This window comes from Paraphaeosphaeria sporulosa (assembly GCF_001642045.1).
Source record: "Paraphaeosphaeria sporulosa strain AP3s5-JAC2a unplaced genomic scaffold CC84scaffold_2, whole genome shotgun sequence".
Classification (NCBI taxonomy): Eukaryota; Fungi; Ascomycota; class Dothideomycetes; order Pleosporales; family Didymosphaeriaceae; genus Paraphaeosphaeria; species Paraphaeosphaeria sporulosa.
Window position 1 is genome coordinate 2049947 of NW_017253361.1, and position 22558 is coordinate 2072504.

General features: G+C 54.9%; 8 protein-coding genes across 8 annotated transcripts; 5 read left to right on the forward strand and 3 right to left on the reverse strand.

Annotated features, from left to right (window-relative positions):
* Positions 1-139: 139 nt before the first annotated feature.
* CC84DRAFT_458183 (uncharacterized protein) lies at positions 140-2752 on the forward strand. Its single transcript, XM_018186356.1, has one exon. The coding sequence runs from the start codon at positions 295-297 to the stop codon at positions 2569-2571; it is 2277 nt and encodes a 758-aa protein (XP_018040326.1). The 5' UTR covers positions 140-294; the 3' UTR covers positions 2572-2752.
* A 500-nt stretch (positions 2753-3252) lies between these two features.
* On the forward strand, positions 3253-4781 carry CC84DRAFT_1202532 (uncharacterized protein). Its single transcript, XM_018181782.1, has 2 exons — positions 3253-3875; positions 3935-4781. Exons 1-2 carry the CDS (start codon positions 3570-3572, stop codon positions 4637-4639), a joined length of 1011 nt encoding a protein of 336 aa, XP_018040327.1. The 5' UTR covers positions 3253-3569; the 3' UTR covers positions 4640-4781.
* A 171-nt stretch (positions 4782-4952) lies between these two features.
* Positions 4953-7799, reverse strand: CC84DRAFT_1138047 (uncharacterized protein). Its single transcript, XM_018176178.1, has 2 exons — positions 7471-7799; positions 4953-7405 (listed from the first exon to the last, which is right to left on the reverse strand). Exons 1-2 carry the CDS (start codon positions 7478-7480, stop codon positions 5304-5306), a joined length of 2112 nt encoding a protein of 703 aa, XP_018040328.1. The 5' UTR covers positions 7481-7799; the 3' UTR covers positions 4953-5303.
* Positions 7800-8086: 287 nt separating this feature from the next.
* Positions 8087-8932, reverse strand: CC84DRAFT_1082345 (class I glutamine amidotransferase-like protein; the record flags this gene model as incomplete). The annotated part of the gene is made up of 3 exons (XM_018173975.1): positions 8087-8377; positions 8425-8651; positions 8698-8932. The coding sequence occupies 3 exons, from the start codon at positions 8930-8932 to the stop codon at positions 8087-8089; spliced, it is 753 nt and encodes a 250-aa protein (XP_018040329.1).
* A 254-nt stretch (positions 8933-9186) lies between these two features.
* Positions 9187-11299, forward strand: CC84DRAFT_1184139 (MFS general substrate transporter; the record flags this gene model as incomplete). The annotated part of the gene is made up of 5 exons (XM_018180727.1): positions 9187-9501; positions 9567-10566; positions 10666-10844; positions 10927-10993; positions 11142-11299. The coding sequence occupies 5 exons, from the start codon at positions 9187-9189 to the stop codon at positions 11297-11299; spliced, it is 1719 nt and encodes a 572-aa protein (XP_018040330.1).
* A 3851-nt stretch (positions 11300-15150) lies between these two features.
* Positions 15151-15950, reverse strand: CC84DRAFT_1202535 (uncharacterized protein; the record flags this gene model as incomplete). The annotated part of the gene is made up of 1 exon (XM_018181783.1): positions 15151-15950. The coding sequence occupies one exon, from the start codon at positions 15948-15950 to the stop codon at positions 15312-15314; it is 639 nt and encodes a 212-aa protein (XP_018040331.1). The 3' UTR covers positions 15151-15311.
* Positions 15951-16473: 523 nt separating this feature from the next.
* Positions 16474-20724, forward strand: CC84DRAFT_1213342 (calcium-translocating P-type ATPase; the record flags this gene model as incomplete). The annotated part of the gene is made up of 1 exon (XM_018182523.1): positions 16474-20724. One exon carries the CDS (start codon positions 16474-16476, stop codon positions 20722-20724), a length of 4251 nt encoding a protein of 1416 aa, XP_018040332.1.
* Positions 20725-21620: 896 nt separating this feature from the next.
* On the forward strand, positions 21621-22339 carry CC84DRAFT_1160990 (uncharacterized protein). The gene has a single exon (XM_018177630.1). The coding sequence runs from the start codon at positions 21639-21641 to the stop codon at positions 22206-22208; it is 570 nt and encodes a 189-aa protein (XP_018040333.1). The 5' UTR covers positions 21621-21638; the 3' UTR covers positions 22209-22339.
* Positions 22340-22558: the final 219 nt, after the last annotated feature.

Genomic DNA, 22558 nt, shown 5'->3' on the forward strand with positions numbered 1-22558 from the left:
TGGCTGCAGCCGGTCATCCACAGCTCGAACAGCGCTGCCCTCATTGGCCAATGCGGGCGGCCCTGAACCTTCTCGATTTAGCGCGGGGTTTGGGTGGGGTTGTTTGCGGACCTTTGCTCCGCCAGGACGCGTTCCACCACACCAGTGCCCAGGAAGTCTCTAGACTCCCGAGCCATGCGCCGTCAGTCTGATGTGCCGCTTTGAATTGCTCAGCGTCCTCATCAACCTCTTCCAGAAAGGCTCGCCCCGCAGCCATACCCGCCGGGGCGATTCCTCACCGCCGTCGCGCCCAACATGCTCCACGAAATTCTCCTGTCCCTCTCGGGGCACCCCTCCGCGCTGTTCGATCCCCAGCAAGGACACTCGCACGTGACATCAAAGCCAATTGCCCTTCTTTCTCCCCCCGAAGCCGAATTGCTTTCTTCATTGGGCCATTTGTCGCGTCTCCATCGGCAAATCCGCGACCATGTTGCCTGGATCGCGTCGTCGCATCCTTCGACCGTGTGCCGAGCGGTAGCCACGGCAATCTCTTCGCACCATCTGGAAAGATTCCAGCAGAAGATCCTGGACGTCGAGGCCAGCATCTTGAAGCAAGATGCATCTACTGTCGGCGCTTACAACATCGTTCCTCTCGCCGGCATCGTCGGCGAATTCTCGCAGTGGGTAAGACTACTGGAGTGGCTCTGGGCGATCAGCAACTTCATAGCGGCGCCTGAGACATCAAAAAGGAGCGAGCAGAAAGACACGAAGCCAGCATCGGGTGCTGAGATCATCGATAGGCTGCGTGCTGCAGCCCAGACGGGGTACCCTGATATCGAGGAAGCAGCCCTCTATCTTAGTGCCATTGCAGAAACATCCTGGTTGCGGCAGCTCTCCACTTGGCTCATATATGGCCGTTTGCCGGCCTTTGGGGCATCCGACTTCTTTATTTCAGATGAGTCCGACGAGGATCTTTCCTTCACCGTAAACCACAAGCTATTGCCTAAGTTTGTCACTCGGCACACTGCGTCTTCCATCTTGTTCGTTGGCAAATCGCTGAATCAAATTCGGTCGCTCCCAGCCAACTCAAAGTCGATGACTGGACGATCCTTTGGGGCTTCAGAGATGGAGTTGGTACCCGCGCATGTGGCACAGCTCTCGGAGGTCAAAGCACCAATATTGTCGGCCAAGCTATCTGAAGCCGTGGCCAACATTCGTCTATCCCTTTCCCGAAACCTGTTGCAACATTTGTTGCCCCAGGAGAAAATAGTCGAAATCTTGACCGTGTTGCATCAATTCTTTCTTCTTGGGCGAGGTGAATTTGCAATGACTCTCATCGCAGAGTCCGATGAGAAGACGCAGTCTCGCCATAAAGCACCCATGAACCCAAAGACCTCGCGCGGGATCCAAGGTATTTTACTGAAAGAGGGCGAGATTACTCAAACGCTTGCACGATCTTTTACCGTCCTTTCCACATTGGGCGGTGAAGACGACCACACGGATGACATCTTGGATGTTGCCTCTGAGATAGTCCACCTCACTGTTAGCGATTCCTCAAGCCACCGCCCGGGAACACCAGGGAGGGCTAGAGATCCTTCAAACATCCTCCCCCGGATATCCAATGTTGCTTTTAATGATCTACTTCTGTCCGTTCCGACGTCACTGACGATGAACGTGAAATCGCCACTCGATCTCTTCATGAGCAAATCAGATATGGAGGTCTACTCAGCTATCAACGCATATCTTTTAGCGTTTCGCCGGTCACATCTGCACCTCTCGCAACTCTGGCGCATTAGCTCCATACGAAGGGAGTATCCGCCACCACCTGGGTACCAATACAGCAATTCTCCCGAAGGCAAAGCTATTTTGAAACGACGACGAGAGAGGAACAATGCCCGCACGCGGGAGTTACGGAAAGTGTGGGCTACGTGTGCAGCAGCAATCTTCTTTTTGTCAGAAGGCGAAGCGTACCTTCAAGGTGAAGTCGTGCGGGAGTCGTTCAAGCACTTTCTACGTTGGGTTGAGAATCCTGGAATGGAATCACGACTAGAGCCACAATTATCTAGTGGGTCTAGAGGATCGCAAACCCCTGATCCACCGGAACACGGCCCTGAACAACACGATCCCGAGGCTCTTTCTCTCGCCCACCGGCGCTTTCTCTCTTCGATCACTTACTCGCTTCTTCTCACCGACCACGCTTTCACCTCAGCTCTGCGCACTTGCTTCACCCACGTGGACGAGTTGGTCGCATATGTCACACGTTTGCAATCCATACAGCAGAATCTCGATCTAGAAGAAGATGAGGGCTTCGAAGATTACAAGCACAACTACCATCAGGAGGAGAAAGATGTCAAACTGGAGCTGGATCGTTCCCGACGTCGCCTGGATTCCGACCTGAAGGCCCTTGTAGAACGGTTACGAGAGATCGATTCTGAACGCATAGGAACTAGCGCGACTGGCATGATAGGCAAAGAAGCCACAGCCAGTGACAAGGAATATGAACCGTTGAAGATCGGAGGGGTGGATCGCCTACTCATGAAACTCGATTGGAGTGGTGAAGAGGAAGAGGACGAGATCGAAGACTTGGTTTGATGATGCTCAATCATATGGAATTTTCGATAAAGTCAGTAGCATCAACCCACGACAGCAAGTTCAACGGCAGGCACATATTGGCAGATTAGCGCTCAACCTTATCTGGAGTAGCTAAAGGCCCTCGACTGCGGGACTACGCGCGAAACTACGATCAACTTGACGAAATGAGATCAAGCGATCGATAGTACCGACCTCGAGTCCCTTCATTCTCACACATGCGATCCTACATTACGGACTGTCGTTGGCGTCCTTTCGCAATCCCTGGACATAAACGAAGCGCAACACAGAACCTTGATATGCAGTTGTCTTGGCGGAATTACACCCCTGGGACGAAAGGCCAACAATACTCGTCTCCAAGTAGATGTCAGCGGGAAGGGATCCCGCGCGGAATTGTACATTAGTTCATACCGAAAGCTGCAGGTCGGAAACGACCTCTCGCGCGAGATGCATGAACATCATCATGTATCTTTGCTCTGAGCGCGACTATAGGGTAGGGAGAATATCGACAAAGATTCACGACCTCTATGTAGTCACCAATTTCTGCCGTCCTCTTGATATTTTGGGTGTTGTTGGACGCAACTCCAAGGCTGAGCGCAAGGCTCTTTGCGTAGATCGTCTGTCCCGCTTATCAGCCCCCGTTTGTTTCAGATTTCCTCCATGAGTCTAGACAACTTACAGAGTTCCTAGCGTAGCGCCTCTCCAAGCATGCCACGCGCGGGATTATACCTGACAGACCTAGAATGGCTAGGCGTTCGAATAAACGTCCGAAACCGTACGAGAATTGATGCAATTGGTGCACGTCGCCAAACTCGTGCGAGAATGCTCTGTATCGCCTGCGCCCGTCTTTGCTCGCCACCGTCCTCTCGTCTTTCCCCGTAGGCTTGCGGACTCCGGTCTTTACTGGCGTTATCACTCTTCAAGTGGCCTGCTCGTCGTGCAGACCTCCCCCCAGGCCAGCCAAGGACCGCGCTGCCTCCTCAGTTGCGACGATATTCACGATGCGATACTTCATAATAATCCCCTCGCTGCTCCTATTTGCGCGTAATGTAAGAGCAGGATGCTACTTCCCAGACGGTACCTTGGACAAGAACGTAGAATACCAGCCATGCTCTGAGGACTCGTCGAACCCTCTGTCAACGATCTGCTGCGCGACAAACAGGAAGGACGGCGCGGATATATGCGCGCCGAACGGGCTGTGCCAGGTGGGCACGAAGAAGGGGAGTCCGCCAGCGGACGCGGCGTGGACGAAGCCGAGCTGTACGAATCAGGACTGGAGTGAGGATGGGTGTTTGCATGTTTGTGGTGTAAGTAATTACTCAGGTTTGAGAGGCCAATTTCGAGATCAAGTGTTGATGTGAGATAGACCGACAAATACCCCTTCCTCACGCCCTGCAACCGCGCTGCCGGAAACGAGTCGCAACGCTGGTGCTGCGGAATGACGCAGGATTGCTGCAACGACGACTCTGGCCGCCTGAGCATCGAGTACCTACCCATCACCTTCGACCCCAAGAACTTCACCGACACCGCGCCTTCCTCCTCGTCGTCAGCATCGTCCAAACCAACGTCCTCCGCGACGAAAGCATCCCCTTCATCCACCGATCAGTCCACGTCAACATCCGCACCACACTCCACAACACCCGCGGCATCCTCCACCCATTCCCCGAACTCCACACCCACACCCGCACCACCGCCCTCTGCGGGCTTGTCTACCGGCGCAAAAGCAGGCCTCGGCATCGGCATCACGCTTGCAGCCCTCGCCTTCCTCGGGCTGGGCATTTTGTGGGGCCGCCGGCGTAGCACCCGCAAAGAACCGGCGTACAAGCTCGACCCTGCGTTCGAGGGCGACGCCGCGCCGCTGGAGAAGTACGCGCACTGGGACCATTCGATGGGCGGGACGTCGGTGGGTGGGGGGAGTCATCAGGGGGACGGAGCGCCGCCTGCGACGCCGAGGAGGGCTGATGACGAGATGCAGATCCAGGTGCACGAGATGCCGGTGTGGGAGAGTCGGGGGGAGCTGGATGGGAAGGAGGTTGGGAATAAGGGCCTGGGTAAGGATACGTATGCGTAGGGGGCGTGGGGATGGGAGTGCATAGGGTGCGTGACTGGGATCGAGATTTGATACGCAGCTAGGTGTGGATGGATGGGATTTGTGAGGGATAGCTTCGCGTGTTGGTGCGTAGGACAGCTAGCCTGATCGTTTTATATGGTGTATGTACTCTTTGGAGGCGTTGTCTACATGTAATCAAAATGTCAAGTGTACATATTCGACATCATCAGGAGTTCGTTGTTAAAAACAAAAAAAATAAAAAATAAAAAAAATTGTGGGCAGAGACCAGATAAAGACGACTCTTTGGCCATGTGAAACAGAAGCAAGCAAACATAGTCTCAAGCTATAGACGGAAAAAGCGAGCTGCCGTATGTGCGGTACCGACATTCACTCTATAGAGCCATGCATGCCTTTACTGAACAGGATGATTATTCCCACGAGAGACATGTTCGAGCGTGGCCGTGTATCATCAAAGACACCAATGAAGAGCCGGAGAGATGGAGGATGAATCGTATGCAGATCGTGACGTATATATACAAGCGGTCTTTTCACGCATGCCAATCGCCCACAGCCAACGCCCTACCCTCTAACAGGTAAACCACCCTTCCCAAAATCGCTCAAAGAAGCAGGGTCAGGTATGCCCTCTGAAGTTGCAAGTCCCATACGCCAGATAAAGAAGCACTCGTTACGCATCGGTAGTCCCAAACTTTGCGCGCTTCGGACTCGTCGCTCTGCTCCGCGCCATCCGCTCCCTACTATCCGTTCGGCTCATCAAACCCCCTCGATCGATGGCATTTGCAAACACACCGGGCGGCGCGAGTCCCAGTCCCGAACCCTGCGCCACAATGTCAGCTCGCGACGGCGAGTCGAACGTCGGCGTCCCAGTGTCCGGCTTGAACTGTGGCGTCGCCCAGCCCGACGTCCTGCCAAAGCGGGCAGACCCTTCGCTGGAATCAGAGTGCTCCTCGTCGTCCGAGATGAACGAGCCGAGCTCGAAGTCGTTCGCGCCTTCGCCGTCTTCCATGACGCGCTCATAGGACTGTGTGTTGTTGCCTCGACTGAACAGTTTTCCAGGGAAAAACGAGCGCCGCGGACGTCGCTGTACGCTTGAGCCTGGGCCTGAATGCCGGTTCAGCGCGCGGCCTCCGCTGAGGAGTTCGCCAAGCTTCTGGCGGAAGCTTTGCTTGCGCTCGCGGTTGCAGCACGTGAAGTAGCAGATCATGATCACGATGAGGGTGAAGATCATGAAACCGGGAATACGGTGGGCATCTTCTGAGAAGATGCCGTGCCATTCTGCCTCTGCCTGGCTTACCGGCACGTATGAGCCGCCCGGGACTTGGAAATCCGAAGGGATGCCGGGGACGTTTGCGCCGAAGCCTACAGCTAGAGCGTCCGTCGCATTGGGCGGCACTTCGCTGGCGGCATAAAGGACCATCTTGCCAAGTGTCCAGCTGACCTCCACGTCATTGATCTTGTTGACGGCCTGGAAGGGGTTGATGAAGCCCTTCTTCGACCCGTGCTTGCCTCCGACTTTGACCTTTGTAACATTCTTGTTGAGGTCCTCGAGACCGACGCGCGGGACGCCGATGCCGTCGTGCAGGACGTTGATGAGCCAGGAGGACTTGAAGCATACTTCTTGTGCGGTTTGCTCGTCGACTTTGCCCCAGGTCTTGTTCTTGATGCCCTTCTCTATGTCTTTCCAGCTCTTGCTACAGAAGTTGTCGACGGCTTTTTGGTAGTTCTTGAAGTCGTATTCCTCGTCGTCCTTGGCCGCCATCTTAAAGATTTCGTGCGTCGTGTGGTAGTACTCGGATACACCGACGAAATGGTTTACGTCGAAATCGATAGCTGGGGTGTGCTGGCCGTTGATGAGGCAGGGGGCGTCCAAGCACTGCTTCTCCTTCTCGAGCAGTGGGAATGACTTGGTCAGGCATTCTGAGAAGACGCCTGTGCCGACCAGCTTGTAGCCCTTGCTACTAGAACCAGACTCAATAACCTTGCCATCGTCGCTGACCATTATTGCAGCGTCGGCGGGCAAGCACGGGTCGGGGTACTCTTCCGCGTCGGTACTCGATTCCAGCAGTTGCATGACATATCTCTGCCTAGCCTGGTTGACACCAAATCCCAGCCATGTTGTCACAAACACCTTGTATTCGAGGGCCGCTCCGTCCAAGGTCCGTAGTCGTAACAGCGTCAAATCGTTGGCGTGTCGTTCGGCTTCAGTCGCATTGGGGGCAAAGGCAATCTGCGCCGACGCTCCTCCCATGTCCAAGAAACCGTACGTGTGGTGGTTCTTCCCATGGTCGTGCCCTGCCGGGTCATCAAAGCCTCCCAGCAGATAATTTGCGGCTATCCAGCCGTACAAGCCCTCCGTCTCTCCCGGGATGACCTGGACATGCAGACCGCAGTCCGGCAGCTGAAACTGTGTCGACTTCTTGGCGTAGGCGCACACCTCGTCAAGCACTGATTTCCTTTGCAAATCAGGCAGTATGCGCATCCCGGCGGTCGCGAGGAGGAAGAGGGGCGTATTCGCGACTTCATCTTTCGGAACGTATTTGAGCGCATGCATGAACAGCTTGTCGAGGTGATCGGGACCGACGTCGTGCGGGTGGGTGCCGAATGTCGAGATGCCTGGGTGGATCTTCTTGGTCCATTTCTTGTCAGTCGAGACTTCGGGCAGCTTGTGCAGGTCGGCGTCGTTCTTGCGCGCCTTGTCGCTCTTCAGCCACCTGTAGATGTGGACGCGCGTGCCCGAAGAGCCCGCGTCCAGGACCACTCCGTAATTCCCTACGCTGCTGTCAGCCTGGGTACATATGGGGCCCACGGATATGTCCTAGGGAAGGAACCCTCACATTTGCCCATTGGAGACGGCGAGGCCAGAGACTACCGATCAAGCGGCATCGAATTCAGAGCGCGCAGGATAAGGGGGACTCGAGGGTCGGAAGCGGGTGCGACAACGCGGATACTGCAGGGCAGGATAGCGCGAACTGGCAGCGACTGCTAGTGAGCGACGTGCAAGCAGGAGTGTATCGTTGGGCGGGTTGCACAGAACACAGTACGAGGGTTCTTGGGGGTGTACGCGGCGGCGGATGCTGGTTTCAGCTTAGTTAATTGGATGCGAACCTGCGTACACCAGCCAAGGGCTCACTCAGCACGCCACTCAACAATTGGCACATGCGACCATTTCGTGTCCCTGTGCACTTCTCGTATTGGACGTGAAGCGCATGCCAGGTCTATTTCTGCTTCCCACACCACGCCTGCGTCGTCGACATCTGCCGACTGCTGGAATCACGTCTGCGATGACCTCATGGCCCTAAATTTCTTCCCGCGTCCAATGCGGCAATGGACCCGTTTGACAGCGTGGGGGTCTGCATTCTTCACCACGCCACCACGTTTTCTCACATGCAAAGGCTGAAAGGTATGCAACTTAGTTATGCAACTTAGTGCCGGACCTGAATTGGCTCTACTCTAGTCTTCAAGCAAGAATCTGAGAAACGCCTTCGCAATCGGAACTCCGTCGTGGTGGTGCCCGACTCTGTCCAGCGCGTCCTTTGCCTCTTCCGTGTTGAAAATGCCTTGCTTGTTGCGCATGGTGACAAGATAGCTCACGATGGCCTCGGTGAATTCAGGGTGTCCTTGGACAGAAATGAATCTCCCTTTCCTGTACATGCCTTGCACAAGACATCTAGGAGATCCGCCAAGGGGCTCGACGCCTTCTGGGTATTCGAAGACCACGTCCCGGTGCATTTGGTGGATGCTCTGAAAACTGTTAGTATGAGCCAAGTAAAAAGGGAGGATAACCGTACAAGAGTGTCCTGCTTGAAGATTTCTTTGCCCTTTTCGGTCAACTCGACTGGCAAAACTGAAACCTCCCATCCCCCCTCACTTCGTCCGACCTTGACTCCTGCCGCTCGTCCAATGATCTGGTGGCCAAAGCACACGCCAATAATCCGAACGCGATCTTGTTTAAGCAACTTCTCGGTGAACTCGACAAGTTTCAAGATCCAAGGGTCGTTGTCGAAGGAGTTGTGCTCTGCTTCTTGTGAGTAAAGGTTGATTAACTCCGGCCAGACACCTACTAGATCCGCTAATCAAGACCGCATCAATACTGTCGAGCTCAGGATACTTCTGCTCAGTCACTACATCATATGCGCTCAACTCCAGGCTGTCTTTTGAGAACCCCGGCTCGCCTAGCTCGTCCGCTGCCGTCTCAAGCAGGGTGCGGAAGACCTTGCCATATTTCCCGTATCTTGCGACAATGTCATCCGGGGGGGTGTCAGCCTCCAGAATAGCTATCCGCAGCGGGGGCTTCATCTCTGACCCTTGTGAAGACTGAGTTGGGTTTGAAGTGTTGTTCCGCTGTCGAGTTGCGATGCAATGCGATAAGCGGCGAGTCTGAACGTCCTAACGTGGAAGCGGCTAGTCCGCGGATAACCGCCGCTTTGTCAGACAAACTCGGAGTGCTTTCGGAGTGACGATGACCGATCTTCTACCTGCCCCCTCGTGCTCTAATAACTTTGTTCGTGGTCTATGCCTGGCGAACCGGTGTTGATTCCTTATTTCTGTTAATGCAAGGCCACCGTAACGCCTCAGAGCGGACACCGCTGCTGCGTCCCCAATCTTCGGACCGACCCAGCGAATCAGCCATCTACGAGGATGACATCCAAGATGCAGAGGTAGCGCAAGGTGCTCTCACGGCACCCCAATTTCCTGCATTGGGCAAACAGAGAAGCTATTCGAGTAGCCATTGGCTCGCCCCTGATCAGGAAGTTTCTCCAGAGCAGCCAGACGAACCTGGCGCATTTGGAGAAGATGGTCTTCTCGCAGGCCTGTCCAGGACCAAATTCCGATGCATCATTGGCGGTGTATTTGCAGGCTATTTTGTGAGTTCTGACTCCCAACTTGATGTTTCAACTTATGTGAGTGCTGGCATTCTAACTCGAAGTAGATTGCAATGTTCGACTCTACGCTCATGGCGTCAAGCCATCCAGTGATAACGTCATACTTCAATGCCTCCAATTCAGCGTCGTGGCTATCGACAGCATTTTTGCTAACGTCAACATCTCTACAGCCTCTTTTTGGCAGACTGTCCGATACATTTGGAAGACGTTTACTATACCTTTCCGGGGTAGCGTTTCTTGCAATCACGACAGGATGGTGTGCCCTCGCACAGAGTATCGGAAGCTTCATCGCGGCCAGAGCTTTCTGCGGTATCGGTGCCGCAGCGGTCCTCTCCATGGGCAACATCATCATCAATGATCTCGTCAGCATCCAGGTGCGGAGTACTTACCAAGCGTACATCAATCTATTTTATGGAAGTGGTTCCACCCTCGGTGCTGCCTTTGGGGGATTCCTCTGCGACAAGCTGGGATGGAGGCTTACCTTTGCCATCCAAATCCCCTTCTTCGTCGCCATCTTCATCAATGGATACTTGACCACTCCTTCTACTCTTGGACCGAACCTAGCTCAGCGGTCCGGCCAGGGCTTCAGAGACGCGATCAGAGGTTTCGACATTGCAGGTTCGGTCCTCCTGACCGGCTCTGTCGCTTTTCTCATTGCGGGCCTCAACCTAGGAGGTAATGTATTCCCATGGGATCACCCTTTCGTCATCATTTCGCTTGTGGTCGCCGTAGTGTCAGGTGCAGTCCTGCTTCGCGTGGAACATAAGGCTGCAAAGCCAGTCATGCCTTTATACCTCCTCTTCTCTCGCCCCAGAGGCTCCCTCGTCTTCAACAACTTCCTCGCCAACATTGGAATCAACGCCATCATCTTTAACGCACCGCTCTACTTCCAAGCCGTGAAGCTCGAAACCGCTTCACTGTCTGGTTTCCGGCTCGCCGGGCCTTCACTTGCTCTCATGATTTGCGGCGTATCGTCGGGCTTCATCATGACTGCCACAGGACGCATGACGTGGCTTATTGTTGTTGGGTCGCTCAGCATGCTCCTTGGTGGCTTGCTGCTATCTGTGATGTGGGATGATATGCCGACCTGGCTTGCGACGCTGTTCCTCGTGCCTCCGAGTCTGGGACAAGGACTCAGCTACCCAGCCACAATGGTAGGCGTACTTGCCACGAGTACACAGGAGGATCAGGCGGTGATGACGAGTACATTGATCCTTTGGAGGCAGCTCGGTACCGTGATGGGTGTCGCGTTGAGTAGTCTGGTCCTGCAGAATGCGCTTACGGCGTACCTCAACGCTCTCGTTACCGGCAAGCACAAAGAAGACGTGGGTATTCCAATTCCGAGCTCTTCCTTCATATTTGATGCTCGCTTTTGCGATGCGGTGAAGATACTAACCATTCACGCAGATCATCCTCACAGTCCGCAAATCCGTCCGCTCCATCCTCGACCTCGACCCAAAGCACCAACACCAAGGTACGTCTCCCAGGCCCCCAGCCCGGTCCTCCCACCGCGACCGTTTCTGTACCACCCACCATCTACAGCGTACACCGTCCTCTCGCGGATCGCCCCGCTTCCGGACCCACCTCTACACAGCCCCCTCGCTAACGCTTCCGCACCACAGTAATCGACGCATACGGCCGCAGTCTGCGCGTCACCTTCATCTCGGCCATTGCCGTATTCGTCGTGGTCAATATATTGGTGCTAACGATCAGACTGCCCAATCTCAAGCCCAAGAAGGGTGGTGATGCGAGCAGCGATGCGGAGGGCGAGGAATCGTGAACTGCCGTTGTCTCGGGCACAATGGAACAGGATGCGTGCGGAAGGGCTGTGTAGTTTGTGCCATGCTGTGTTGCGCGCTGCTTGGCCCGGCACGGCGGGACTTGACAAGGCGAGGTTGAGGGTTGCGATGCAAAGCGGCGATTTAGACGAGGCGAGTACCGCCGAAGCCGTGTATATCGCTCATGCGTGCGTCTTGGGCCACGTCACGGCAGAGTGAGCGGTGTCTTGAGTTTTTCTTTTGCCAATACCATGGCATGGCGTTTTAGCGGGCGAGTACGTTTGCGGCATGGAGGATAGGCTCGGGCGAGAGGACGGGTGTTGTGCCTCGCGGTCTGCCTATTCTGCGGCAGAGTCAGATTGCGCATGGGAAATGAAATGCTGAGATGGTGCAACTGAGTGCCGAGTGTCTCAAGTCTTTCCCAACGGGAGTGTGCCGATCCTGCGCGAGCAAGAGTACGCAGCCATTTGCTTTTCGCGTTGCCATTCGTGACGCCGCCTGGACATGTTGGGCAGCACTCTCTTTTATTCGATCCTGCCATGTATAGTTGACTCGAAGGACGCCCCCAAGCCGAAACATCATAGGTTTAGTGGGACTAGAGACACTACCGTGTGTAGCCTGCGGTAGCGTCAGGTGTGCCACAGCGCTCCACTGGAACCGTGATAACTTGACCCCAGTACCTCATCTATACGGAGCATATCAACCTCAGCAGACGTGCGTGATGGATGGCTGGAATGAAATCCTCTAATCACACCCGTACCGTCTATGCTCTGTGACCTACCGAGGCGGCGTTGCTTTGATGATTCCAGCAAGGAGCAGGCGAGCTTTGTCTGAATATGTAATTGATGCTGTACTGCCGTGATGGTGGAGCCATTCAGGTGCTGGCCTGACAAGCAACACCGATATACATTGTATTTACGGTAGTTAGATTCCAGAGTTAGGGTAGTTGCAAGTATGGTAAACGTGTTGGGAAGATGTAATGTGTCTCTAGTAGCCTACATGGTATTGTCAACCTTTCCCTTCTCCAATGCTCTAGACATGGAGTTACTGAATTGCATGGGCGATGTTCATCCTTTTTTTCGCCTGGACGAAACCATCGGGGGGAGGGCGATGTGCCTGGAGAAGCTTGCCGCGTAGAAATGAGTTTTGATCAAACATGCAATCAATCGTGTGACCGACGTACGGACTTTCAACGGCTTTGGAATACATGTCCGAGATGTACATGGCGTTTAGAGTACGGTGTTCAAGTAGACATCACGCACTGTGTTTTTGTCCCGAACGGGACCGCTAGGTTTCTCGCGGGAAATAAAAACCAAGGAGAATCTCCACAATATCAAAGGACAACCTGAACAGAAGTCAATGCTAACACCAGGATAACCGCGCCACTTCAGCTCAAGTTCTCCGCCACATACTGTCTCACCGGTCCTTGGTGAGTCCTCCACTCAGCCCCGAGAGTCTCGCTGATACCTTTGTGCCTTGGATATCAGGCACACCTTCACCGGACCCAGCCAAGCCGTCGCCCCTGCCGATCGCCTCAGCCCTACCAGTCTCAGCCGCGGCAACGCTACCTCAGATGCTAAGCAGGTGCATATCTACTGCACTGACCGGTCCAGCGCGGCTGTACCTGCCAATGGCGTGCCAATGCCTTCAGCCTTGCTGGCTGATGTTAGGTGATGCCTTGTTCTTCAGGCATTACAGATAGTTGCTCCTGTGTTACGGAAATCAAAAGGCATAGACATCCAGGTAGACATTGAGCCAGAGCGAAGCTGCACATCTCATGGGATGCAAGCGCGCACGAAAAGGAGGATGTCGCACATGTTTCTTTTGCTCGCTGAAACCACAGATTCACTAGCATCATGATACAACGCTCAGTTGTTAGACAACTTGAGATCTTGGGCGAGCGATAAATATCAAATATGTCTGTGATTCTCGGCTGTGGGGTGTAAATAGGTCCTACATGAGGCTGCACAACCGATCGAAGCAATTGTGATGGGATAAACCCGATGCATGGTTAGATGGGCGTAGTTCTATAGAGGTGGGATCCTCGCAATCTGATACGAACGCAGCTCGCCGACTCCTTTCACTTTTTCGTTCCATTTGTCGGTGGAGAAACGCGAGGCTGGCTGGAAACCGAACATCCCAGCTGCCTGCGCGATGAATAGCGCACAATCGGTGAGATGGAACTGCAGTTGCTCTGTGATAGGTCCGTCATGTAGGCCATGGCCTATGGGAAAATGGTGGTGATGGATCAAGTAGCACGCCTGCCTGCCAGAGCGTATCGTGCCGCGGCAGTTCAACGCGGAGCACGGTCTTATTTTTGGGAAGGTGTCTGGAGAACTGTGCCGCGCTGCAGTATAAGCGCTGGGATCGAGCGCTTCATCGGTGGTCGCGCCATCGATGCGAACTGTGCCGCCCGACTGCGTTATCAGCACGCCCAAAAAACCTGGTCCTAGGGATCTACATGAGTCTATTCATAATTATAGCAAAGCAAATCTCTACTTTCCAAACAACGTGAGTTGGCCCCATCAGCCGGAAGGATGACCATGCGCCGTATGCATGTCAAGAGAACGGTTCTGTTCGCTTCCGCAAACCTAGCCAATCTAGGATGATGGTACCATGTCCCAAACTGGGAATACCAGATGAAAAAATGCCTCATGTGGCTGGCGGCAGAAAGCATTGAACGTAGCCGTGCCTCAAATACAATGCCCGAGGATTTTGGGTATTTCGCGGATCGCGCGAGTTGTTTTTGGTGACAAGCGTGGGGCCTTGGGGCCAATATGCAGGTACAAGTGTGGCAGACGAGAATAACGCCCTGGGGGCGGATGGGCCGTGCAGAATGTCTCAACCGCAGAGCTGGTATCGACGTCAGAATAGTAGCAATCGCGGCATGTGGATAAAGAGCGACGGTCGAAGCATGAATGGTCGACTCTGAGTTTGGCCGTGTCAGGGTGCACACCTGCATGATAATGTCAGCATTGACCAGTCGGCCGCGATGGCAGCGCTCTGGCCTAGAGCATATGCTTGCTCGTCAAACATTGGAGTAGATACGACTGAACGAGGATGAATGCAGGCTGTTGCACAAAGTCACGATGTGAAGATGCGGCCACCCATGCAGGCCGGTTAGCGCTCGTTGGTGATTGGGTCAAGACAACAGCAGGCGCGGACGAGTGGTGGTGTTTCCGCATGAAGGCGTGCACGAAGGCTTGACTGTAGGTCAGCGGGGGCAGACCGTGCTTGTTGGCGGGGTAGCTGGTGAGGATTACAACTACGGTCAGCGTACGCTGGTGAGAGCAATGCGTCATTGCAGCTGTACGCACGACGTGTGGTGCAGCCCGCTGCCACCAAGGACACGGCGATGATGTAACACGCACAGGTCCAGTCCCTGCCAAGAGCGCCGTATTGATTGGTGACGCGATGTTGACATGGCAAGCGTCCTGGCGCAGCGGCGACGTCAACAGTTACGGCGGAGTGACTGACATGGCTGCGCTTGCCTGCGGGGTGCGGACGGCGGGAATGCGTGCAACCTCGTTTTCCGTGCCGTGACGCTGGACTGACCATCAGCAAGGTCACTCCACGTACGCCCAAACGGGTTCCGCGAGGTTCGACGGACTGGGCGCTCTCCGCTGGCCTGCCCAGCTTCGGGGCTATGCATCGATACCAAGGCATGGCAAATGCGTGGTTTTCAGTGCTGCGGCGCCGATGGAGTCATGATGCGCTGTGTGGAAATGCTGGCGGGCACAGGGGCAGGGGAAAACGCGCCGCCGACGCAAATGATATGGCCCGATTCGCTGTCCCTGGAGCGCCCGCGGCGGAGAGGTTTTCCACGGGCCATGGCATCCCAAAGTTTTCAAGGTGCGCGCGCTTGGCGGGCATTGGCAGCGGCGGGCTTGTCTGTGGCAGGTCACGCTTGAATGGGAGCGTCCGGGAGCTACTGGCTAGGTCAGATCGCTGCAGGACGGTGGGTCGAGTGGTTTCGCAGCCAAGTGGCCACGGCAGTGCGCGGGCGGCCAACAGTCAATTGCGCATCTGCCCGAGCTCGGGGCGTCCCAGGCTCTTGGCTGCAATACGTGCGCTTCCGCCTCGCGCGCAAAGAGCCTGTGTGCTCCTGCATACGCTTGGCCTCATCTCGACGCCTCCCAGAAGAGACGGACAGCCGAGATGTCGCTGGGCGGCCGTCCCGTCGTCGCGCGCGCTGCCGCGGCCACATGGCCGGCCGCGTCTCGCACCACATCGCAGCAGGTGCAGCAGCAGCGGGAGTGTGGGGAACGCGCAGCGGCAGAGCGCAAGTGAAACGCTGCGATTCGAGGCTAAAGGGCCGGTGTCAGGCCTCGATGTGTAGCGGAGTCGCGCAGCCGCCGCAGCCAAGCTAACCCAAGACGGCGTCCCAGCGCCGCTAGCCTGCTTGCGGTTGGGCCTTTGGGGCAGTGCACACCTCGACACTTCGCACCCAGCGAAGGCAGGCGCTTGGGCTGGCGACGAGTGCTGCAGGCTGCTCCTCGCCCTCGTCTTGTCCCTCGCAGTCGATATCTGGGCTGTCCACGGCCCTGCTGATCGCCACTGCTTCCCTCGTGCGCGCCCGGCGTCCGTGTCGTTGTCGTGACCTTCGTCGCCCTCTAGCATGTGCACATAGCTACACTGCCTGTCCGCCGTCATAGACTCACCTCCTCCGCCGCAGCATCCCCCGAGGCAAGCCGCATTCAGCTGTGCTGGGAGCTTCACGTGGGCCCCAAACACCTTTTGCCATCCACTACGCAAGCGCCCAGACGGCAGGCGTGGGTCGCTTTATACCGATAGCTCATCGGGCCTGCTCCAACAACAATAACAGGCGCCCAGGTGAGTACAACGGGGCTGTGTAGACACCCCAGACCCGCCCGCGAGCGCCCGCTGCCAATTCGCCCTCAGCTAACCCCAACCTTCCTCGCTCAGACCAGAGCACCTCTTCCCAACCGTCGAGGAAGCCGCGATACTTCCAAGAGAGACTCAGCCTCGTTTCTCGCCTCTTCCGCTCGTCCTTCCGCGCCTTTATCAAGTTGCGCACCCAACCGCATGCTTGACCGACCATCACACCGGCGAGACGCCCCAGCATATTCTTCAGCACCCATCGTTTGGCCAGCATAGCCCACCTCACCCCAGTACAGCCCCAATACGCGGCCCCTGCCACAGCAAGGCGTCCACCATGGCTGATAAAGATGTGGAGGCGCGTAACACGCCCTCACCAGGTCCTAGACGACAGAGGGCTCCCACCATTACCATCGACACTTCGGCTGTCAACCCCAACGACGCTGCCATGGGAGACTCTGTTCCATTGGGCGACCTGCAGGACAACCGCTCATCCTCATCACAACACCATGAAACTGGAGGAGACATCTCCCCGAGCACCTCGAAGCACCCGACCACTGAGCTTCGTGCCACTAATTCCTTCGAGAGTCGCAAGAGCGGCGAGAGTAGACCGACCAGCCCTCACAACATCTCTTCGCCTGCCGGCTGGGGAACCTCATCGCAAGCCTTTCTCTCTGTCCCAGGACGCTCGCGTGGGAACTCCTTCGATACCGAGAACGGGGAGTCCACGTCCAGCGGCACGTACATTGCCTCTTCGCAAGGGGAGACTGTGCACGGCGGAAACAACACCAATGGCGTAATTGACGACAAGGATGCGCTTCGTCCTGACCCAGGGACCGAAGCCGACTTTGAAGTCGAAAACAACCCCTTCGCCTATTCGCCAGGTCAGCTGGGGAAACTCTACAACCCTAAAAGCTTGGCGGCCTTCTACGCATTAGGTGGTCTTGAAGGACTCGAGAAGGGTCTCCAGTCAGATCGAAAATCCGGGCTAAGTGTCGACGAGGTGCACGTTCAAGGCACCATCTCGTTTGAAGAAGCGACCACACAAGGCTCTACACTTGCACCGAAAGCCACGCCATCCAACGTACCCCAACGGACCAACACTGCTGGAGAGCCTGGGAAAGACGCGTTTGCCGACCGGAAACGGGTTTATAGCGACAATCGGTTGCCCGAACGGAAACCGAAAAGTATTCTCCAATTGGCCTGGATAGCTTACAACGACAAGGTGTTGATTCTTCTTACCATTGCTGCCGCAATCTCATTGTCTCTCGGTCTCTACCAGACTTTCGGCGTCAAGCACGAGCCTGGCGAGGCCAAGGTCGAGTGGGTCGAAGGTGTCGCCATTATCGTCGCGATTGTCATTGTTGTCGTTGTCGGCGCTGCCAATGATTGGCAGAAGGAGCGACAGTTTGTCAAGCTGAACAAGAAGAAGGAAGACCGCTACGTCAAGGCCATCCGATCCGGAAAACTACGCGAAATATCTGTGTACGACATCTTGGTTGGTGATGTGGTTAACCTTGAGCCCGGTGACATGGTACCTGTCGATGGTATTTTGATTCAAGGTTCTGGTCTCAAATGCGACGAGTCGTCTGCTACCGGCGAATCTGATCTTCTGAGAAAGACCCCGGCTGACGATGCCTTCCGAGCTATCGAGAATCACGAACCAACGAAGAAGATCGATCCCTTCATCCTTTCAGGCGCCAAAGTTTCAGAGGGTGTAGGTACTTTCATGGTTACTGCTACTGGAATTCACTCGAGCTACGGCAAAACGATGATGTCTTTGCGCGAAGAAAGCGAGGTCACGCCTTTGCAATCAAAGCTCAACACGCTCGCGACCTACATTGCAAAACTCGGCGGCGCATCTGCTCTCCTCTTGTTTGTTGTTCTTTTCATCAAATTTCTCGTCCACCTCCGGACCAGCAACGATAATGCAGCTCAAAAGGGACAGAACTTCTTGAATATTTTGATTGTCGCTATCACCGTTGTTGTCGTGGCGGTCCCCGAAGGCCTTCCTCTTGCCGTCACGCTTGCTCTTGCTTTCGCTACAACTCGCATGCTCAAGGAGAACAACCTTGTACGAGTGTTGCGCTCCTGCGAGACTATGGGTAATGCTACGACCATTTGTTCCGACAAGACTGGTACCTTGACTCAAAACAAGATGACCGTTGTATCAGGTACGCTGGGCACGGCTCTTCGCTTCGGAGATAGGAAGATGCAGGCGTCAACCTCAACAAAGCCTATCGACGACGGTACCAAAGGAAAACACAGTCTTGAAACGCCTATCGAGAACCTCGATGATGTTACGCCTTCAGAATTTGTTTCTAACCTCAGCAAGGAAGTGAAGGATTTGCTGCTGCAATCTATTGTTCAGAACACGACCGCTTTCGAAGGTGCCGAGGGTGGCGCTGATCCTTTCATTGGGTCCAAGACCGAAACTGCTCTCCTCGGTTTTGCTCGCGATCATCTCGGCATGGGTTCTCTTTCGACAGAACGATCCAACGCGAACATTGTCCAGGTCGTTCCTTTTGACTCTGCCATCAAATGCTCTGGAGCTGTTGCTAAACTGGCAGACGGTCGCTACAGGCTTTACGTCAAGGGTGCTTCTGAAATCTTGCTCGCCAAATGCGACACCATCATCTCTGAGGCCACTAAGGAAGTAAGCGAGAGGCCCTTGTCGGACGATAACAGCGAAACCCTCGAGCAAATCATCAACACGTACGCATCTCGGTCATTGCGAACCATCGGGCTTGTCTACCGCGACTTTGAGAGCTGGCCCCCTCGCGATGCACGCAAGCACGACGACGATGCTTCTCGAGCAGTTTTTGAAGATGTGTTCAAGAAGATGACATTCCTAGCCATCGTCGGTATCCAGGACCCCCTACGAGATGGCGTGCGCGAAGCTGTCAAAGATTGCCAGGGTGCCGGTGTATATGTGCGCATGGTCACTGGTGACAACGTTCTGACTGCCAAGGCGATCGCTGAAGACTGCGGCATTCTGGTACCTGGTGGTCTCGTCATGGAAGGTCCCACATTCAGGAAACTCTCGAAACGGGACATGGATGCAGCGATCCCGAAGCTCTGTGTTCTTGCTCGTTCTAGTCCGGACGACAAACGTAAGCTTGTAAAGCGGCTCAAGGAGCTAGGCGAGACCGTCGCAGTTACTGGTGACGGAACAAACGACGCACCAGCCTTGAAGACTGCAGATGTCGGTTTCTCTATGGGTATTGCAGGAACTGAAGTCGCCAAAGAGGCTTCCGCCATCATTCTTATGGACGACAACTTCGCATCGATCGTCAAAGCACTCCTCTGGGGCCGAGCTGTTAACGATGCAGTCAAGAAGTTTCTGCAGTTCCAGATCACTGTCAACATCACTGCTGTTCTCCTCACCTTCATTTCGGCCGTGTCGAGCGATGATGAAACATCAGTACTCACTGCTGTACAGCTGCTTTGGGTCAATCTCATCATGGACACTTTCGCCGCTCTGGCCCTTGCGACCGATCCACCCACCCGTAGCCTTCTCAACCGCAAGCCCGATCCGAAGTCCGCGCCTCTCATTACTCTGAACATGTGGAAGATGATCATCGGACAGGCAATCTACCAATTGGTGGTCACGTTGATTCTATACTTCGCTGGAGAGAAGATCCTTTCGTACGACACTCCGGAGGAGAAGGAACGCATGCCTACACTGGTCTTCAACACTTTCGTCTGGATGCAAATCTTTAACTCCCTGAATAATCGCCGCTTGGACAACCGCTTCAACGTTTTTGAGGGTATCACGCATAACTGGTTTTTCATCGGTATCTTGGCCATCATGATCGGTGGTCAGACTATGATCGTATTTGTCGGTGGTCGTGCATTTTCAGTTGTGAGGATCAACAGTGCTCAGTGGGCGTACTCGATTGTCTTGGGTGCTCTCTCGCTGGTCGTGGGTGTCATAGTACGACTCATTCCGGACGAGCTGATCGCGCGATGCATTCCCTCATTCTTCAAGCGCAAGCGCACGCCAGAAGTGGTTGTTTCGGACGAATTTCAGTGGAACCAAGGCCTTCTTGAGATTCGTGAAGAGCTCGCATTCATCAAGAAGATTCGCGGTGGGCGCCTCAGCAACCTCAAGTTCAAAATTGAGCATCCCCGCGAGATTTTCACTCGTTCCAGGTCCAGTCAGTCACTACCAGGTACACCCAACAATGGTTCGCACATGGAAAACGAGGGCTCGCCTGCACCACCGACTCCCGATTCACGGAGTCGCCGTCGCGGAAGGTCGCGATCAAATTCCGCTTTCGGTCCAGCCGCTGTCATGGCGGGTATTGTTGCGGGCAGTGTGGCTGGTTGGTCACCCATTGATCGTCCAGCCGGTGACAACGACTCTTTGAAATTTTCTCGCGAACGTAGTAAGTCGGATTTGGAGGCACAAGAGGGTGTCGAAGTCCACCCAGACACCAAATCGACCGATCCCATACTCGCACCTGATCCATCCGAGTACCGCGGACCCCCGAGTCAGAACAAGGAAACGACACCCAACTTCAATGTCGGACCCTTTGCCGGCGATCCTAAGCTGAAGGAGGACGGGCCCAAGTCGTCCGACTGATGAGAGCTTCGCCCTGCGCCCCAATTTCCACGATGATACCCTGACTGTACTCGCAGTCGCATCTATTTTCTCTTCCAATCATTGATGCCGTCTTGTACAGTCTCTTAATCAAATTTCTCGATGCACAGCATTACATGGCGTCTTGGCGTTGCTCCAATCACCAAGAAGGCACGGAGGCCGGTTTCCTTTTCTTAGCGACTACATAATTTTATTGCGGCCTCGTATTGTATTGTATCTGCTACTAAGCAGCCCGCTCGTTTGTATTATTGATCGTTTCTTAACCGAGATTCACAAAACTTGTGGACGCTGTTGATGGATTCTTTTCTTCGGCGGGTTTGCTTGGTGGGATGACAGTCCGAAGTCAATCGAAAATGGAGTTGTTGATTATCCATGGGTACATATCTACTAGCCTCGGAATGGACGAAAAAATCCATAAGATGATTTAATTTACATCGGCCGCTTACAGTCTTTCACTGGCGTACTGCCACAATGCAAACCAATGGTTCCGGTACTGTACCACTCCTCCTGGGTGTGGAACAACAGAGGATTCGGATACATGCCAAGGTGGATATGGACGAAATTACTATCTTCCCCTGAATTAACTCTTTGGCCGGACCCTGCTCGTCCGTGTGGTTCAATGCCTAACGTTAGATCTCAGTGCTCACTGACCGTCGTCCGGTCACGCGTGGACTCCAAAAGAGCGCGTGGGTCCTCAACCTGAACGGGCGCTAAAATAGCACAGCCACCCCGCCACAGCATGCGTCATTGCAGCTTCCCGTGCCTCTGCCTGCTCAAGTGACCTGCAATATCGCCGCCGCCGCCGCCGCCTTGTCACTCCACTTCACGCGTACGCAACCGCCCGTTGTCGACACACACCCGCAAAACCCAATCAGACCACTACACAGTCGCTCAACATGTGCGGCACCGATTGCTTCCTGATGTTTCTTTCCTTTCTCTTCCCGCCAATCGGAGGTGAGTGCCAGGCACCAGCAGCTCCTAGCTGCGCAACGCTCTTCAGTTCGCTGCTAACCGTACAAACAGTCTGGGTCAAGAAGGGCATCTGCAGTGCTGACTCTATCATCAACCTCGCACTCTGCTGCCTCGGCGTCCTCCCTGGCATGATTCATGCCTGGTACGTTATCCTTAACAACCCGGAGCACACATACGAACATGTGCCCGACCACGAGCGCCAAGACGGCTCCCGGATAGCAACGTACTACTACGTGTCGCATGGCGGACCAGCACCGCAGGGCGGACAGATGAACTATGGCACCGTGGGAAGCCAGCCGAACGCGGGACAGTTTCCGGGACAGCAGACGGGTACCACGAATGCGTTCCCTCAGCCGAACAAGCAGAAGAACGCACAAACACAGCAGGGTGTCGCGGGTCAGGAGGTCGGCGCTGGAGAGGGCAGTTCTGAGCAGGCGCCTCCCCCAACCTACGCCGAGGTCATTAAGGGCGATCACAAAGTGCAGAAGCCGTAGAGAGGTGCGCGGAAGATCCGCACCAGGGGAAGAAGAGCTGTGATGATGGTGTCTCATTCCCGTGGGGGGCGTTGAGTTAGGACGGGTGTGTACGTGGTTCTGCATTCTTTTGGCGGCGTTCATCATTGAGCATTGGCGCTTGGGAGTCGATACGAGTGGGCGCTTGGCCTGTATGATGTGTTTCTGTTTAATCAATTGAGAACAATGCAAAATGTGATACTGAGGTCTCTGCGAGTGAGACTGCGCCCTAATATTGCACACGAGTGCCGACTCAATTACAACGTGAACCCTTCGATGCGGGAACCACCCCCGCATCCCAGTACTGTAGCCAGCCAGCTCGCGGGTGGAAT

Bases quoted from the DNA above. Each gene is read 5' to 3' on its own strand.
- CC84DRAFT_458183 (XM_018186356.1), top strand. From the start codon at position 295: ATGCTCCACGAAATTCTCCTGTCCCTCTCGGGGCACCCCTCCGCGCTG.
- CC84DRAFT_1202532 (XM_018181782.1), top strand. From the start codon at position 3,570: ATGCGATACTTCATAATAATCCCCTCGCTGCTCCTATTTGCGCGTAAT. The intron at 3,876-3,934 runs GTAAGTAATTAC...GATGTGAGATAG, and splicing joins GGTGTTTGCATGTTTGTGGT to ACCGACAAATACCCCTTCCT.
- CC84DRAFT_1160990 (XM_018177630.1), top strand. From the start codon at position 21,639: ATGTGCGGCACCGATTGCTTCCTGATGTTTCTTTCCTTTCTCTTCCCG.